This window comes from Netta rufina, assembly GCF_964035555.1.
Source record: "Netta rufina genome assembly, chromosome: 9".
Lineage (NCBI taxonomy): Eukaryota > Metazoa > Chordata > Aves > Anseriformes > Anatidae > Netta > Netta rufina.
In genome coordinates, this window is record NC_140132.1 from 12,779,560 (window position 1) to 12,799,141 (window position 19,582).

General features: G+C 41.1%; 1 protein-coding gene across 3 annotated transcripts in view; it reads right to left on the bottom strand.

Annotated features, from left to right (window-relative positions):
- Nucleotides 1-19,582, bottom strand: part of ARHGEF4 (Rho guanine nucleotide exchange factor 4) — a gene marked incomplete at both ends in the record, with an annotated part of 108,660 nt that overhangs the window by 76,319 nt on the left and 12,759 nt on the right. The window contains one exon of one of the 3 annotated variants that reach the window (XM_084292003.1): nucleotides 15,312-15,366. The exons of the other annotated variants lie outside the window; for them this stretch is intronic. Coding sequence (XP_084148129.1) covers nucleotides 15,312-15,366 — 55 coding nt within the window. Of the gene's footprint in view, nucleotides 1-15,311; nucleotides 15,367-19,582 lie in introns of those variants that run through there. 3 annotated transcript variants of the gene reach the window in all.

The following is a 19,582-nucleotide window of genomic DNA, read 5'->3' on the forward strand; positions in this document are numbered from 1 at the left end:
GGATTTTAATTTATGTGTAGTTAATTCAGTCTATATAAGTCTTTGTAAGGGTAAAACCATTAAAATTAGATTCAAAGTGGGATGTTAAAGACTAGCATGGATAGTTTTATACAGTTTTACACAAAATTTTATTGCATGGAGAAGAAAGTACACACAGGAAGAAGACAGGCATTCCTAAGTTATGTCTTATGTATCACAACTGTTACTTATCACAGAATCACAGAATTTTCTAGGTTGGAAGAGACGTCAAGATCATCGAGTCCAACCTCTGACCTAACGCTAACAGTCCCCACTAAACCATTTCCCTAAGCTCTACATCTAAACGTCTTTTGAAGACTTCCAGGGATGGTGACTCCACCACTTCCCTGGGCAGCCTGTTCCAGTGCCTCACAACCCTTTCAGTGAAGAAGTTCTTCCTAACATCTAACCTAAAACTCCCCTGGCTCAACTTAAGCCCATTCCCCCTCGTCCTGTCACCAGGCACGTGGGAGAACAGACCTACCCCCACCTCGCTACAGCCTCCCTTGAGGTACCCATAGAGAGCGATAAGGTCGCCCCTGAGCCTCCTCTTCTCCAGGCTGAACAAGCCCAGCTCCCTCAGCCGCTCCTCGTAGGACTTGTTCTCCAGGCCCCTCACCAGCTTCGTTGCCCTAACAACTATACTCGGCTGCAGAAGGAGGGAAACTAATTTCACAGAATCATCTAGGTTGGAAGAGACCCTAAGATTTCTTCTTTAATCCATCAATCACAGAATCACCTATCAGAATGAGGACCTCTGAATGTGAATGACATACCTGATGGAAATAATCACTATTTTAGATTTTAATTTTATGAGTTGATCAGGGCAAGATTCAGTTAGTCAGAGCTAATATCTCAGACAAAAAAAGCTTTTAATTTTCTATGTGACTTTATACCATGCAACTGTTTTGGAAACTGTTTCATTAAGATATTATCTTCTTGCCTGCATCAGCACCTCTATGATTCTTTCTTGCAGGAATTTACTTCAGAGAAATACAAGAGGAGTAAGACCCATTGGAAAGTGTGATTTTAATTCTAACTAATCAAACCCAAATGATAGATTGTACTAGGAGCACATGAGATTGACTCAGCAATGGGATGGTGATAGTGGAGGAGTTTTGGGAAGCAAAGACAGGGGCATGGAGCTGACCACGTACGGATGACAGGAAGAGGAAATATGCATGACTGAGAAGAGCTGAAGAATGAACACATCCACAGTGACTGTATGAACCTGTGAATCCACAATAGGCAGACTGGTGACCGACTCTGCAAGCAGAAAAGGTAGGAACACAAATAAGGAAGTAGATCTTATGGATAGTGTAGGGGAGAACATGATGCTGACAGATATCCTGGACATGTTACTTCACAAAAGCTAAAAACAGTTATGAAGTCACCTGCCTGAAAATTTCAAGGATATACCTGAGGAGCTAGGCTTTGGTATTTCTATTATAGTCTGCTGCGTATCTGATCTCTCAATCAGAAATACATAATCAGCCACTAAGTCCTATTCCCCTACCAATATCACAAAAGTCATGGGCTCCACAGATCACATCAGTTAATTATTCAGAAGCCAGGTTATTATGGGCAAACAAAACAAGCCAATAAAAGACTTTGCTGTTTTATCCATAACTAGTTGCCTAGGTGAATGTGATTACAAAGTTTTATCTTGATCCTCCTGAAAAGACCTTCCAACCCTTAAATTCTGGCTGATAAAAGTGTTTCTGAATAACTCAAAGATTCCACCTACCATAACTGCAGCCATCAAACACAAACAGAGAAACTGGATCCACTAAGTGGGGAAGCAATGTCTGTTTGAAACTGGTAAGAGCTGCAATGTGCAATTGAGAAAGTTTTGGCCAGGCTAACTAGCTTGTGTGTCAAATGCTTCACACTGCAAAATAACAGAGTTGGACTTACTGCATTAGCCAAGTTGGCATGCTACAACAGGAACGAGGACATTTTTGCATTTGTCATTTTCTGCTTCTGCACTCTATCAAATTTTCCACTGCAGCGTCAGGAGAGATTTCCATCTGTTTCCACTGAAAGCAGCCAGGTAAGGACAGCAGTTGCATACCTTTATTATGTTTTAAAAGGTCAGTTTGCAAACTGCCTTCACTTTCTACCACGGTCAACATACAGCTCAACAGAACACATCCAAATTCCCAGCAATTTTTTCCAACTTTTCCACTGGGCTATGAAAATAGTGAGCATACTTAAATAATCACTTGGCATTTGCCTCAGAAGTGGTTGCATCAAAAGCAAATAAAGGTTCTACATTACCATTGCAAGATAGACCAAGTTCAACAGATAAATTAACTGAAAGCAATCAACTCTCCCTGTTTCCCTAGATGTTTTTGTTTGTTTGTTTATTTGATCTGGAAAGATTACTTCGTCAAGTTGTGAGCATCTGCAGAAGATCCTTTGCTCTAAGCAATTGGAAAACATATACAAAAGTCACTTCTTAAAGGAAAATATTTCTTCTCCATGTCTTCCCCAATTTCTAACATGTTAAAACTGCCTGGGAACTTGTTCTGATTAGACTTCATTTCATATTTTGTTCATTCTATTATTCAACCATACCCTGCAGACGAAAGCCAAACAAAAAGTTCTTGTCATCTGTGCCCAAGGCAGCAATACAGATGTGCTATCTCTGATCAAGAAAGACATATTCCTAAAAAACAAAGGAGAATTTAATCAGCAATTTATCTAAGAACCCCTGGATTGTATATCCAAAGTGTTGGCCATCTTTCGTTTCATTTGCCAGGACAATCAAGGACTGAGTTTACAGAATATTTTTCATTTTTTGGCTTTATCAAGATAACCACTAAGTTCCAGGTTGCTGTTGATATTCTTATTTGAACACCAGCAATACCATGGGTTTCATAACCCTAAGGTACCAGTATTTACAGTGACCAGTCCATGATAGGTCCCACAGAACCCTTAAGGAAGCAGCAGCCTTCTCAGGCAGAAGATTTAAGCAGGTAATATATTAAAGCATTCTTCTTTATCATGCAAATTTCTACACAAACTTAAAATCTCATCTGATTCCCTTCATGCACACAAGGACAATAAAATCACCAGGAAACAGGCTATCTGCACCAAAACCTTAAGCAAAACAAAAATGCTTTTTCTTTGATTTAAAAAAAATAATAATAATAAAAAAATACACACTTCTCTTTCAGAAATGGGTGCAATGCAAAATATGAAGACTTAAGTTCTGGGAAATTTAATTACTAATACCTTTTACCCAACTAATTATTTTATTATAGATTGCTCATGAGAGAGCAGGTATTACACTAGCTGGAAAATCAATGAATAAACACTCCTGAAATCTGAAAGGATGAAAGCTATTAAAACACTTAAAAGTGGTTGGGAACACAGCTGGCGTTGGTTTCCATACTAGTCCTGTCCCGAGTTTCTTACGGGGGTATCTGGAGTGCACGGAACAGTTGTCATACAGGGATAGGAACTACTTTTACTTGCATTCTATCAATCCATAGGGGTCGTCATGATAAGATTTTGACACAGAACAAGAAAAGGCTTTTCTTATATTTGCAGTCTGACTGTGATGATTTGTGGAGTCTGTATCTGGCGTATGATGGATACACACCTAACTGCATGCGAAACAACATGGCTTTTACTGAGCATGTACCAGCCCCTGTATGCTTAACTGAGGGGGAAAATAAGAAATCTGATTAAAACCACTGAAACGTCCTCCTACCACATTCAAGATGCACAGGAAGGGGGAAGAACTCCTCCCACAAATCCAGGCACTAGAGGACAGACCCCTGCAGAGCGCAGTCCTGAAACACAGGATGCAGCTTCTCTCGCTGCTTCTAAAGTTTCCTGTCTTCTGATTCTTCGTGTCTTTAAGCTCCCTGAGGAGCTCCCTGTGTATCACAGTATTTTCACAGTATTTCTGTTGATATGAGGCAAATACATCCAGAACTCATTCTTCTATTCCTTCCCCTTCTCACAACTGACCTTCTGTCTTGGGGGAGGTGCAGGGTGACCCGGCAGCTGCAGAAAGCACACTAGGCAAGAAATCTGACTGCCAAAATGAATAACTTCTACCCTCTAAGTTAGCCTTCATTTATGCTTCAAATATTACTCTTTTCCATGCGTAAAGGGAGAAACATCTGACCAATGTCCCTGAAGTTTCCAGCTACAATGTTTAAATGGAGAGCACAAAGAATGAGATAAAAGGGTACTCCCATTTTCAGAATGCTAAGGGCATTCTCTCTTTGTAGGCAAGATCTCATCTAAACTAAAAATACAGGGTAAAAAGACTGAGCAGAGATGTTACTGCTCAAGGTCGCTATTTTTCCTGGAGGGTCCTGTCCAGCATAATGTTCAGTAATGCTCTATGTTAAAGCTCAAATGTTGGGTTATACCCAACATAACTCTTTCTATATTGGCTCAAAACAACTAATCCAGCAGGTATATGCCTTCCAATTGGAACTAAGAAGCTGAAGAACAAATATGATGAATGCCTGAATCCTTAGAACAGACCTCTTCTTTTCTCGACCATCTTCCTTCCAATCCCTCTATACCAAACAGAGCTGCACTGCTATGGATGTGTCAATAGAACCATTTCCATGACAACAGCCTAAGATGTGCCAAATATAGACATTTGACTCCAGCAAACAGCGAAAAAAGAAACATGACTAAAGGGCATTTGGCTGCACTGCATTTAGACCCAATTCCTTCCTTACAACCAGGGACAAACACTCTGAGAAGAGTCAATTGCATACCCTTTGAAATACAACTGCTGATGAAAGAAGGTTTGTTTCCCACTCTCAGTTTGAAAGAGCTGAGGCTCATGCACTTGTTCCATTTCACCATCTCTGCTTTGAAGGCAGAAAACTCTGGCAGAAGCAAAGAACTGACTTCTTCAGTCATATTATAAGGACTTGCCAGATTGTGCCTCCTTCCTGAAGCCAAGCAAGGCTCACACAGCAGTAGGGCCTCCTGCAGAGCACCACGAACAGCATCAGCCATTGAAGAAATCCCAATACAGTTCAGGACCTGACCTGAGCCACTCCTCACCAGCTGCTACCTTAGTGTAATAATCTGTAAGACAAAACAAGAGCACCTTGCTCTTCTTGCTGTACTGCAGGGACCTAAGCAGTAAATGTAACTCCAGCCACAATGTGTGAATTGCTTGGGCTTTTAACATAAATCCACTTAAAATAGTGAGTGGATACACAGAGATACTGTTCAACACTGACAGTTTTCTAAGACACCCCCGGTCATGTGGCTCTGAGATCCTGGCTACATGTGGTGCCAGGAAATTCCAACCTGCATCAGTCGGAGTGCTCACTATGGCCCTAGTAAGGTACTCGGAGCAATGTTTTTGGTCTATGGCCCAGCTCTGTTTTCCTTTTGATTATCTAACAGACAGTGCTTAGCAACTCACACAAGCTTGTCCCTTTGTAGCAGGGGAAACAGAGTAGGAATTAAGTTAAGGTGCCTGCCTGCCACAGGGGAGCACATGAAGCTAGTAATTACCAAAACCCCTTCCCCCCCACCCACCCAGCAGTTTTGTCTACTTCCAGAGTCTCTCCTAAAAACTTGCTGAAGTCTCACTATCTCAGGTGCTTAGACAAGGAGCAAGCAGTTTCAGTCAGTGCTCACAGGTGGAAGCCCTACTTAACTGTTCCTTTAGCAATGCTTTTAATTGCACAAGAACAATGGCTAGATCAATTGTGTACACATCCTTTGTGTCCCACAGACTGGGCAACAAGGGATGACATTCACAACCAAGGGATGTTGTATGTAAGCCGGGCTATCCATGGCATTTACTCATAAATACTCATTATAACAAACACACTGGCCTCTAACATAGGTTTCTGGGATTAATCATTCCAGTACTGCAGCAGTAAAACAATATGCTGTTGTGTCCAATGTGGTAGGTCCCTTCTGTGCCATGACTTGCTACTTATTAAGTGCTATAAATAGAGAGGCTCAATGAGTCTCAGTGTATATAGCGCAGAAACCACATACACGGCTTGGTGGGAGAGCACATTGCCTCAGTGCTTTCTGGAGATAATTCAGATAGGCCTTCAGCTCTGCATAAACTATTTGTACAACCAGATCCTTTTCACATGCACACTATGCCTGAGGCAATGATACAGCTAGTATCCTGCATTACTCCAAGAAAAGTAGAAACAGCACTGACCAGCTGATAGTTCTCCCAATTCCCATTGGTATACTTAGCAAGTGTGGAACTGTGCAGCAGGAAGACATAAAAAACAACAAACACCTCCACCATGCAATTCAAAGGCTTAAAAATTAAACACTAATGTAGAGTTTTAGGTGTCAAACGCTGTCTATACAGATATGTGTCACCAGTGAACCATCAGCTACAAGATCTGCTGCAGTTAAGCAGCTCTGACTTATCTTGTCTTCACAAAGCTTCTTCTCCAACTATACCCTCACCTGATAAACAGGAAGCAAGTTGGGATGCCTCTGGCAATCCAAAGAGTCAGCAAACTGGCCCTCAGAACTGTGGCAGTAAAGATTTGCTTCTGCTTTGTTTTCAGAAAATTTAATCTACCCACCTTCTCTGCCAAAGAAAGCACTTGGCCAGATAAAGCCAATGATATGTCACCAGTTGCTCTGCTACACAGATGAGAAGGATGATCATTAAGGTAGTCAAGAGCTGAAAAACTCAGCCAGAAGTCAGCTGACAACCAATGCAGTTGAGACTCTAAGGAAAATATAGACATACTGGAGTGGATCCAGGAAACAGACACAGAGATGATTACAGCATCTGACATAGAAGGAGAGGCTGAGCAAGCTGGGATTGTTCAACCTGGAGAAGAAAAGGCTCGGAGGAATCTTCATTTGTATAAACATCAAATGGGGTTGTAAGACAACAAAGCCAGACTACTCAGCGGTGACCACAACTTACTGAAATACTGTTAATTCTGTTTAAACATAAAATTTTACTGTAATGGTGGTCACAGCCTACAAGTTGCCAAGAGAGACTACAGAGGTTTTGAATATCTCCAGAATATCCTGGAGATATTCAAAACCCAATTGACTACAGTCCCGAGCAACACACTGTAGCTGATCCCACCTGGAAAAGGGTGATTTGACTACAGAGATGCCTAAACTAGAGAGTTGAGGTGAGGGAAGATCTGCCTTAAAAGCCCTCAGGCTAGACTAGAACTTTCTACAGTATGCAAAGTGTCACGAGCATCCTACTGCAACGGATGCTTCAGTTCTCCATGACTCTGGAAACAGGAGTATGATTGAAGACAGTCAGCATCAGTCAGTTCAGTTAACCTCCCTGCCAATTACAGCAGGAAGGAGGTGGAGGGAAGCTTCCATCCCCCACTGCTGCCAGACTGAGGAAAAGGATCAATATTCCACACTGCACAGTGAACCACTCAAGTGAAGGTGATGTGAATAAACCTCTGTCATATGTAAAGGCTGGAAAGTAACTGGAAGAAATTACTTCTGCCCTTATCTGCATACAGCTTGTACTTTGGCAAGATGCACTCAGAAACTCCCGAACTGCCCCTGCTTTGCTTGGCATGAAGGAGAAACTGGGTCACAGTCAGCTGCGAAGTCAAAGCACTGGTGCCACTGCACATTAGTGAGCGGCCTACTAGAAGTGTAAAGCGTAAGAATAGAGAAGTGCTCTGACAAGAGGTCAAAACGATGCTCCTCTTCCCTGTATTGGCACTATGTTCCCACAAATACAAAAAGAAAAAAAAAAAGAAGTCATCCCCATCTTTTATTATTTTTACAGCTGCAAGGTATTTGCAATCAAGTTGCTTTTCTCAAAAACAAGCACTGAGAAAAGGAAAGGCAGTGTCTGAGTGGAAGCAGAATTGCAGGCTGCAGTCCCTGTCTTTACTTAGGAAAACCCTGTATTTGGCCAGGCAGAGTTTCAGGAACTGACACAGAAGTGCTCACGCTCATTTATATTCATGATTCCAGAGACATCAAGAATTATTTATTTATGTAAATCATTACTAATTATCTGGCTGTTACTAATTCGTGGATTTTTAAATAATCCTGATCACGTGTCAAGTCACAGCAGTGAAAAGTTGTGACATTTCTTTATTTAATCCTTGGAACTGTAATGTTTTTCCACCAGAAAGCTAAACGCTCCAGACCAGAGCAGTTATCTACAGCAGACCACCACAGGTGGATGCCTAAGAGATGCATAAGTTGTCCCACATAGAATAACTTTGGAGAGTCCCTCCAATGCCACAGAGATTATGGTCAAGCAGTACTTGGGGACTAAGTGGAAGTCCCAGCTGTCCTATGCATGCTCTTATGTGAGCCAGGAAAAGCAGCACAAACACAGGTGAGCATTATACCACCAACTGTGACCACATATATATAGGCTAAAGCTTGACCAAACCCCTGCATTCAGACTATTGAGAGTACCGACATTAAAGTAGCATGAAATAGGAATTGTGGTGAAGCTCAGAACAGGCCAAAAGATATTTTGCTCTTTCCAAAGACAGTAGATGCAATCAACAAGTTTCAGTACAGATGGTTTCTGCATATTTTTAATTTATTCATGCTTTTAAAGCTGATAAGAGTGCCACATTTCAAATCCATCATTTTCAAGATATTAGTAACACTGTCTGATTATAATAAACTCTCTTAAAAGGTTTACTGTCAAAGCTTCTTTTGGGCATACAGGGTAGGGTTTTGCCTTGAGCAGCATGTAGAGCAGTGACCTCAAGTTGCCGTGCAGCTCTGCTCAGCTCAGGGACTGCTCAGAGTGGCTCTTGCCAGTGCACCATTTAAGCCACATCTTTGTTGCTTCAAATGAAAGCTCCAGAATTGACACTACTCTTTACATTGCGAGATCACACAACAAAATCTGCAGATGAACCACGTAAGCAGGTCCCCCTGCTGCAGGCCTGGAGCTCAGTGTGCCTTGTCCTTGGACCATGCTCCCGCCTTCAGCATCCTGCTGTAACTTCTCCATTGCAACCACTTCACAACCTAAGCTGATGTTAGGCCTGAACACTGCAGGGGTAAGTTTTTTACATGACCTCTGAAGTGACCACTTCTGAACAGAGTGCAGAGCAGGGCTGGACTCCATGCTTACTTCCATGAGCCTTACAGCTGCAGCGCGCTCCAGTGCAAGAGAATGTAATGGTAAGTTAGCTGAAAGACATGAACAGAAGTCACACAACAGAAGCAGCTCCAGCAGTCTTGGGGTGGCACCTGTTCCTTGGATTAGACTCAGTCTTACTGCTACAGCTTTTATTCCCATATAGTGTTTTGTTTTGTTTTGTTTTTAATTCAGTAATCACATACAGACAGTTCTACCTCCTCTAAACTTGTTTATGCCGTGAATTTTCTCAAAATCACTGAAAAGAACCTCAATTATACTTCCAAGAACAGGGAGCTATGTCCAGTTAGTGCACATGCAATCTATGTAATCTTTTCTTTCTGAAGCAATCTATGAGCTACACTTTCTACATGCCACGTACGTCTTTCTGCATGTGCATTTGAGTAGTGATCTTGGTTCATACTTAGCTGAGGGCTTTTAATACCTGGCATGGAAACCTTAAACAGCATAATCCTTCCTGCCCATTTAAACTAATCATTTTGTGCTAATACTAGGCTTCCCATCACATCTTTTGCCTACGTCTGCAAGGACAGACTTTAATAAAAATGCGATCGAAGGCAGCTACGTAGTAGCAAGCTATGGCCCCATCAGCTCACACCCAAGCTAATGTCTTGCTTCATGCACATACGCACTGCCTTTACCTTCAGTTTTGGTGGCAATGGCACAGCCACCTAACATTAATTAGTATTCATGCTTACAAAGACAGCTTTGGGACTGCACAGCAGAACAGGAGCACCCCATGCAGCCTAGTGCACCCAGCTTGTTCCTGGTATTTTTAGGCAACCTAGGGAACCAGTAGGTTGGTTTTAACAAACCTCAGACTACAAAGGATTTTGAGATGAGGCAGGACTGTAATTAGAAATCTCCATGGATAGTTACTGACCCTCAGAAGACCATTATGTTTCTCTAATCCTTCAAAAATACTTATTATGATACAGAAGAATTGGAGAATAGGATGTTGGTGGGGAATAAGCTTAGTTGGACACAAGTTTAACAAGTTAAAGGGTACGCCCCTGTGGCAAACTACAGAAATTACTGTTAATTATTATTGGTTAATCTAACGACTAAGCAATATTAGTAAAAATGCATCACGTATAGGGAATTATATACAGCCTTCACGGCAATTGAGCATGTACACTATTTGCCAGCACATGTTATTACACATTTTTTCTACTGCTTTTGTTAAAAAAAAAAAAAAAGCAAGTCCAGAAGTAGGTCCAGATGAGCCAGCACATGCAACAGTTACTCCAAGCCTCTGCATGTCCACCCGAAGGTATGAGAAAGGAGGGTCACGGAGGCTTCACAGTACCACCTTGTTCCCCTTTGGACCAGGTGAGTTTCCGATGCAAAATGTTGGTAGTCCCCAGATTAGGTGGCATTGAACTGTTTCAATTCTACCTGACAAAACAGGAGCAACTTGGATTAACCTGAAATCAAGTGCTGATCTGAAGGGCTACTTTAAATGCAACTGAGTCTTTGAGGAAATACAGCCTTAGAAAATGCCACATTCCTTAGAAAGGGCAGTATTACTCACAGTCCAAACATTCTTCCTAGGAGATGTTTTGAAAGCAGGCAAGCAAAAAAATTTTTTATCTTTAAATCAAGGTGATGATGTACAGCAATGGAAGCCTCACTGGAACATGATGAGAATAAGCATTTACTCCTTTTAATGCAAAATAAAAGTATCTCATTAAAAATTTCATTAAAAAAGTCATTACAAATGAATCCTCACAGAGAGAAAAATCAGTCAATTTAGCATGGATTGTTGTTTTTAGGATTGTTGTATTTGTTTTTTTAAAAATCATTAATGAATTGTTCAGAAGATGAGTGGAAGTTGTTCTGGCAGATGACACAGGAAATATATTGGGTGGAGTGGAACACATAGGACATGCTACAATGCAAGCAATGAATCCAGCTGAAGTCTCTGAGCTAACAATTTGCCAAATCAAGGGTGAAACATAACATCAGCATCCTATAGTGCATGCTTTGAAGCACTTTTTTTTTTTTTTTTTTTGTCTTCAGAAGCATTCTGAAACACTTTGAACCTCAAATCAATCTCCTGTTGTGTGACCTCTTTAACTCCTGCTGACTAGGTGACCCTGGAGAAAGAAGGGTCAGTGAAATAATGCACTGCAGTCCATGAACACAGTTGCAGACCTCAGTACCAAAAAGGTAGAGCTAGGGCAAGAAAAAGGAAAAATAAAGAGTTCAAAATAAAACCTGTTGCCAAACACGAAAGATGCAAACTATTTGCCACAGCTGTATTACTGGCACCTTCATAAGCCACGATAATGCAACAAATGACTTCAAAATACTGTTTTGTTGCCTTTTTTTTTTTTTTTTTTTTAGGTCTAAATGAAAATAAGTTCCTAATCCATGTTTTCTCATTGTTTCGAGGCTACATTCCCAAGACAAGTAGATGAGCATTTCAGTATATAGAAACTGTGCAGTGGTGCACTGAAGTGTAGTCTGTACAATTGCTACATATTCACAAATACACAGACCTCTTTGGGAAATTACATCAACCTAGTTTACCAAGTGGCAACCCCCTGTTTTAGTCCTTCTCAATTTAGACAAGCAAAAGAATACACAGACTATTAATGAGGTCGGGATTGGATTAGCAACAAAGGAACTGGAAAAGCAGAGACCTATTCACAAACTAGATTCTGGAAATATGCTAAAGGAAACGAACTTTTCAGTAGAGCTGTAAAACAGTGGTGAATGAGATATAGGCAGCATGAGCCTGGGATATGTCTTGCCTAGGAAACTGGGGTTAGAGTGCCCGTAGTGCCACTGAATCACTTGCTGGAGCAGTGTCACAGCTGACCTTTAATTTGGATGCCTCATGTCTTTTTGTCCCACTGAGATACATAAAGCCTGATTTTTAGAATTGCTGAGCAACCCTAGCTCCCACTCATTTTCTCACTGGAGTACTGCAGAGGCCAAACATTTGGAAATTGCTTGCAAGTATTTAAAAATAGGTATCTAAACAGCAAGGCTACTATTCTGAGTATGAAACTACATATACATCTCTTTTTTATCCTAAATCAACTCTGAAAGCCTCACGGGCCCTGTGCAAGGGTTATTAATGCTTACAAAGTCCTCTGGCATCCTCAAATGGAGAGCTAAGTAGAACTGCACAGCATTCCCTCTTTTCATGTTTATATTTAGCCTCAGGGAGAGGGGCTCTCTCATGTAACAACGTATATTGACATTTAGACCAAAAATGCCATTGACTGACATTAAAAAAGTAGAATTTTTCAATTTATATAAAGTCAATCTTTTTACATTTTTTTTTCTAGATGACATTTGCAAAGCAGTTTGCACTGTAGAAATTGGTCTTTTCTCTTTCATTTCTTTATCACGTATACAACTTCCCTTTTGATCAATACAGGAAAGTCAACTCCAAAACAAAAGAAACTGTACTTGATTACTGAATGCAGAGGAAGAATTTAAATTGAAAACTGCTTTTCCCCCTTGCAAATTTGGGAGAACACTATCTTTTCTGTGTAGGAGATGTCTGCATTTCTGAGGTCACGCATTCTCAGCTATATACATGTATAAACATACATCCATCTTTACACTCTTGAAATCTGAATTATGTAAAAACCTCAAACTGCTGCATTCCAGTTGTACTGAAGATCTCTCACCTCCTTTTCACCTCTACATTTCAATCACTTAAATCTAGCCTCTTTCTCTGAGGTCTCAGAGAAGAACAAACTCAGTATGAAGATCCCTATAGAAAATTTTGTGTTCACACTGGAAGGAAAAAAAAACCACCAAAACCAAATGTCTGCCAAGTCCACCTATCCAGCCTTAAGGCCACTTCTGGAAACCCAGAACCACTTATTAATAAATTGAAATCAGGGAAAGAAATTGACTCATCTTCCAGCCTTTTAAAATGCACCATTGGGTAGTTCATGGTGTCTGCACACAGTTTGTACTCATTTTTCCCCTGACTTCCTGACATGACACCCCAATGTGCTGAAGACTGCCATGCTTCACCAGCTTAGGTGAGGTGAAATCTTTCTTGGACACCGCTACGCATTTCAGTTATCGCTGCTTTCACACACACTGCCAGCTGCTATTGCTGCTGCTGTTTTTCTTTTTCTCTGTAAGCAGTACATTACGTTTTCCATTCAAAAACGTTATTTAGCACGTACTTAAAGAAATCCTGCCTTGTTGCTCTGCTCGATAATTGGTGTTGATGGCAAGGAGCAGCTCCTTACCATGGCTGCCTCAGTTCAATACAGAGAAGAATACAGGGAGCGCAGAACCAAAACAAAGTAAGTTCTTTGGGGAGATGCATTGCTTTTAAGGCTTAATCTTAACTCTGACCTGAATTTTGTTAGTTAGTAGGGGTAATCTGCTGAGACATCTCTGCCCATAAGAGAGTTACCAACAATAGCATTTTTGAGGCAGCAAGGAGCCTGAATTAGTGATCTTTTGTTATTATATTGATATAGCAATACTGTATTAATGAAACTTGATTTGATTTCTCCCTGTCCACAGTCTACTTCCATACAATTTTCTATTATATTTTCTCTTATCTCTACATTACCTGCTAAATGCATGCACCCACAAAATGACACCATTTCCCCCCTTAACCAGAACTTGGTGGAAATGAAAGGGCATTTAGAAAAAGAAGCTTAACTTCAAAGTTTGGTTTTGTTATCAACCTTGCATCTTTGATATCACTGTACATCATTTATATCAACTGACCTGATTAAGCTCAAGCTTACATCCACAGAGGACAGCTGACAGCAAATCCTCTAACACAGAGGTGACTGAAACTACAGTCACTACCCTGCCTGGAGCTCTTGAGTACTTTGAAAAAGGTTCCAGTGCCAGGGCTACTTTATGACAGTGTCAGAGCTATTCTGGGAATTATTTACATTCCCAGGTACAGGAGAAAATGAGCCAGCAGATGTGGATACAATTCTGCATCTCAGTAGCTTGTATTCCCAGCAACAGAGGGACAACAGCCTGATCTCACCCTGATCTTTTTCTTCCTGCCCTTGGACTCTCAGGACACGTGGTAGGTATTCTGTTTCTTGGCCCCCTGGAAGGTCTGGTGTGTGGGTTACAAAGTCAGATAGGCTGGCCACCCTGCTGTAATCTCTCACTGTACAACAGTGCCTCTTCTCCCACTTTGGCTGAGGACTCCAAAGCAGCAGTGGAGATTTCATTAAACAGCCCCAAATCTACAGTAATAGACGGAGTTAAGACCATCTGATTAGAAGCATGTGCAGCTAAAGCAGATCTCACAGAACTACACCTAGAATTCTTCCTAAGGCTTGCCTCTAGCTGAAAGCATCAAGTAATTTTATGAAGGAAATGGCAGTCACTGGTGGCCTTGTCTGAATTTATCTGAGAGAAGAACTCATTTGTTGCAGGTCTGCTGAAAATCTCTCTAGAGACAGCAATAATCAAGCAACAAACTGAACAGCTTAGCGATCTCTGGCCACTGAAATCATTGCCAGGCTCCTTTGCTGGTATCAGTTGGAAATGAGAAAGCTTTCTTCCCATGCTTGCAGTTCAAACATCCAAGCTCTAAACAGGCACATCAGTGATTAAAAACTAGAATGCCGGATCCAGGCATGGCAAGCAGAACAGAAGTGGGCTGTGTAAACATACCTCCAAAATCTCTGGTACAAAAAGGAATTAAGCCAAGGACAGGAAAATAGAAACCGAACTGGAACAGTAGGCTCAGGGAACTGCCTTTCCTTCTTTCAATACACAGTAGTGCAAACCCACTTAGGTCTCTTCTGCTGCACAGCACCTCGCTTGGATATTTTCTGAAGGCAACAACACTATACACAGGCACTTACACAGAAATGCCAGCTCTGAGTTCGGGTTCTCTATATATTTCAGCTGAAATAAGAAATGCTAAAATGAAAGGACAGCTTTTATCAGGTTTTCAGTGCTTCCCAAGCACTGTTTCCAAAACCATTAAGAACCTATTTCTTGCCTTCTGACCTAAGACATATTTTAATAGTCTGTGTTGTTCTGCCTCCGTTATAAATCTGCAGAGGGATCAGCTAGCAAACAATTTTTTTGGTTACTTCTCATGACTAAGAGACTGCATTTCCCAATGACATACTCTTTTTCAGGTTTCATTTGGTATCTCAAGGTCAGTGCAATATCATAGAGCAATTTAAAAAAAATAAAAGTCCCTTACCTGTGGCAGAGTGAAGGCTCTCCAAGCTCCAGTATCTGGACAGGACACCTCTCATCCCAGTACCACCACCGCACACCACCCCACTGCTGTCTGAATCTGAACCCGGTGAGAGCCCAGAGCTTCCACTGCTACTGCAGTTTTCTCCACTGTGTGCCCCACTGGACTCACTGGGGCACTGCTGGGTCCTCATGCAGGCAGGTAAGAGGGAGAGCCAGGGGCTCTGCTGTGCCAGGGGAGAAAATGGGCTGAGCACTCTGTAGCTGCTCCCAGGGCAGTGGTACCTGGTAGCGCTGTCTGAGGACTGAGCTGGATTCCTATCCTCCTCTCTGCTTGTCTCGATGCATCCTGACATCATAGGGGTCCACTAAGGAGGCTCCCTCTGTGGCATTTCAACAGCTCTCAGCTGCAGCTTCTAACAGCTGATTTTTATTACAACCAATTTCAAGGCATTAAAAAAGCAAGAGTGGAACAGAGATCTTTCCTCATAATTTAACAGAGCTGTCAGATTAAAAATAAGTAAGTGGAAATAGTAGGATTTCATGCTTTTTAAAAATGCCCAAGTGAGAGAGACCTTGTGTTATCTGCTTCCCCTGAGAACTCGGAAAGGACTTAACATATAAACTAATCATGTTTAGAACTGGCTGTGGCTGCTGCTGCTATTAAAAAACTATTTTTGTAAGTCCTCAGGAAAAAAAAAAAAAAAAAAAAAAAAAGAAATCAAAGCCAGAAAAACACAGATTGAGATCTGGGGAGGTTGCAGCTGGGAATTTTGAAAAGTCATTTAATATCCACTCACAGACTATAGACTTGGGTTGGTCTCTATTTCAATGTGGGATCTTTGTTAGACCTCAGTCCCTCTTGAAACAGCATCGCTATTTTTAATTAGATGGTTCTATTTCTCATTACCTAGCATGTGATGCAGTATGCCCCTGTAAAAAGGATTCTGAAACAATGGTAGTTTCCCAAGAATGGAGAAATAATTATACCATTTATACCAGTGCTTTGAAACACCACAAAGGTTTTATGGTAAAGGACATTTCCAGATCACCACTCTGCTAGAGGTATATAAATACCTGCCTTGCAATGGTAGATTTGTTGGACACTATCAAAAATAATTTAAGAGTAGCCACATAGTTCGTACCATGTATGGCAAAAAAAAACTTTATAATGTGCTAGTCACCAGAATGTGGGTTTTGATTAATAGATCAGAACTAGATTGCTTCAATGTGAACTTATCCAGGTCAGCTCAATGGTGGCCAGGTGAGATTCAGTAACTACTCAGAAGGGTTTGGACTGAAGTGAACAAGCAGCTCAGCACCACAAGCACAGCTGAGTGGGGGACAATCGCTCACAGGTGGGACACAAAAGAATATTCTGAGAAAAATCAAACTGCTCCTACCATTTGCAAAGTGAATGCGTGTCTAGGCATCCAAACTCAGAACTAGGAGCATAATTTCATACAAGAACTGAAAACACTTGCTTAACTATTTCTGTGTTAAGTAATTCTGCCTGAAGTAAATAAAGTCACATTATTAACATGGCCAAAGCCAGCTCCAACAGTGAGATCCCTTTATCTATGCAATCGCAGGGAGTACTTTAGGTCAGCAGACTGTTGTCTTACTGATTATTTACTGAAAGAGACATCCTTTGCCCTCCATCACTGAAGCTTACTATCAAGCATCCAACCATACTAAGACAACTTTTGAGCTTTTGAGTCCTTAAACATTTCAGCTACTCCTTACAGGAACCTTACAAGGGTCTCCACAGTAACAGCAACAAATAAAATAATCTCTCTCCAGTTGACTGTTAGCAATAAATAAATATATAAGTAAAAATCCTTCAGTTATCATAACATATAACTATCAGAATGTATCTTATCCACTTGCACCAAAATATCTTCCCCTAATGCCTCCCAATACAGAAGTGGAAACGTGTTCTCCATTTGACTGCAGTAGAACCACTCTTCTCTATTGATCTAGTCCTCTCAGGGCCTTTAGAACTGCCTGCATTAAAGTACAAATTGAGAGAAACACTGCCTGATTATAATAACAGGGGAGAAGGTAAGTAAAGCGTAAACAACAGAGGTGAACGCAGCTGTCTGGTGGATTTAGAACATAGAGAAGAGGAAGGGACAGTGCAGGTCCCTAGACATGAGAGGCACTAAGATGCTACAATTCAGTACCAGCTACCCTACTTCTGCTCCTTCAAATCTATGCTTGATACATGAAGAAGAAAACTCCAAGTAGCTTTATCAATTCTTGGCTGAACTACAAAACCAGACAGTATTCACAGAGACCCTGTAGCAACTGCCCTTGCTCTGCCCCCAACCTGCTTTGGACACTATCTGTTCTTCCGCTAACCCTCCCACTCTCTGAACTGAATACGCTTGGCAAAGACCAAAAGATGTTTATTCAGGGCCAGAGACAATGGTGCTGTAATCCTAGCAGAAGGTACTACTGCAGTATGCATATGCACTGGAAGGGCATTTTCTAGTGCAAAGGAAAAACACTACAAGGCCAAGCTTTGGAAATAACAATTTTAAATCAGTTTTAAAACTACAACCCACTACAGAGGAGTTCCACCTCAGTACAGACCTCATAGCCTTTTTTTTTTTTAAACCTACATTGACTTTTTGCTGTGAAATTTGATAGAGAAGACAGTACCATTAAAGTTGCCGTAGCAGCAACTGTCTCCAATTACAGATCAGGGATCTCACTGTGCAGCCTGATCAAGCTAGTCAAGGTAGCCCCAGCCTTGGACAGCCTGATCCTTAATATCTGCTGGATGCTTTAGACTCTGTCATCTCTTACCTTTTGAACAGCAATTGCCAGGATCATTCAGGATTTGCTAGGATCTACTTTTTCACTCTTTACTCCACAAAAAGTTTTTATCGATATGCTAAATCTTTTACCTCAATAGCTAACATATACAATCCCACTCAACCTGCTATGACAAATTTTCAGGAACTCGGCCATCACTTCTTGGCCCAGATTTTTATGTTGGATGAAAATATGAGTGAGCACATGTTATCAGAGACCTCACAGAGTGCAAATATTTGTGGCTGTGATTAAACAGAATCAAGGCTGACATAGCAGGTCTAAGATATCTGTGATTCAGAGAGAGAGTGAAAAATACAATAGACAAAGCAATTGCTTTTTAGCCACTTAAATTCAATGGTACTTCCATGGGTTAATATTAGAATGGTATTGACACTTCATGCCACAGCTGCAACGATACATTTCTGCATGTTTGCACACCGCTCTTTTGTGTCCCTTCAAGAACTAAAATGACAAAAATGGGAATAAATAGTTCTGCTTATTATTTTTTCTGAACAACAGGATTGCTAAATATTTATGAAACATAATGAAGTCCTGTTATTGAAGCTAATATTTTCCCTCTTGAATAGATTTCTCCACTGGTTGTCAAACATCTTCACGTTAACTGTTGCCAAGTGTGAGCTTAACAGCCCATCTATAGCTGGGAAAATAAGATGAAAGTTGGCCACATGATGTTAAGTAAACAAACAGTCCTTTTGCCTCTGAGAAAAACTTTCCGTTATATCAATCAGGCCAGAGGATAACTCAGAATCATTAAGTGGTCACTGTTTTCCAGGCTCTCAACAGAAGACTTTGAGAACTTGGCTTGCCTATTGTTACTGCTCATGTAAGATTTCCAAGGCCCTTAGTATGTTCATTAGTACAGGCCAGCCAGAACAAATGTATGCATCTCAGGATGGTATAACCAACACCACCACAGCAGTAGAGCACCAGGGCATCTGTAGATATATGATAGCAGGAAAGTTAAAGATCTTTGGCTGTTTAAAGACACAGGGAAAATTGCTAGAAAGATTCAGCCTGCATTTAAATAATGATTTAAAATAATACAGGCTTAAGGTCTGTTGTAGCAAAGCTGCATGAGACAAATAAGACCTTGTAATACATTAATTATGAGTTCCTCTTATTATGGGGAGACAACAGATCTTGAAGGTTTAAGGGTCATATGTGACCCTATCCAAAAGTTTCACAGATTCTCTTAGAGGTAGCAAGGGTAAAACTTCTGTTAGAAGGTAACAAGGACAGGTACAAGGTAAGAAATGTCTCTAGCTAAGAAGCACAGGAAGCAGTAAGAGATGGGACTTCTAGAAACTACAAATCCAAGTCTTCGATAATTCCGTGTATCTGTCAACTTGTGACAGTCTCCAGCTGGTAAGTCCTGATGAAGAAGCTTGGAAATGGCACCTCCCTCTGCTCTGGACCTGTGGGCTAGTAGCT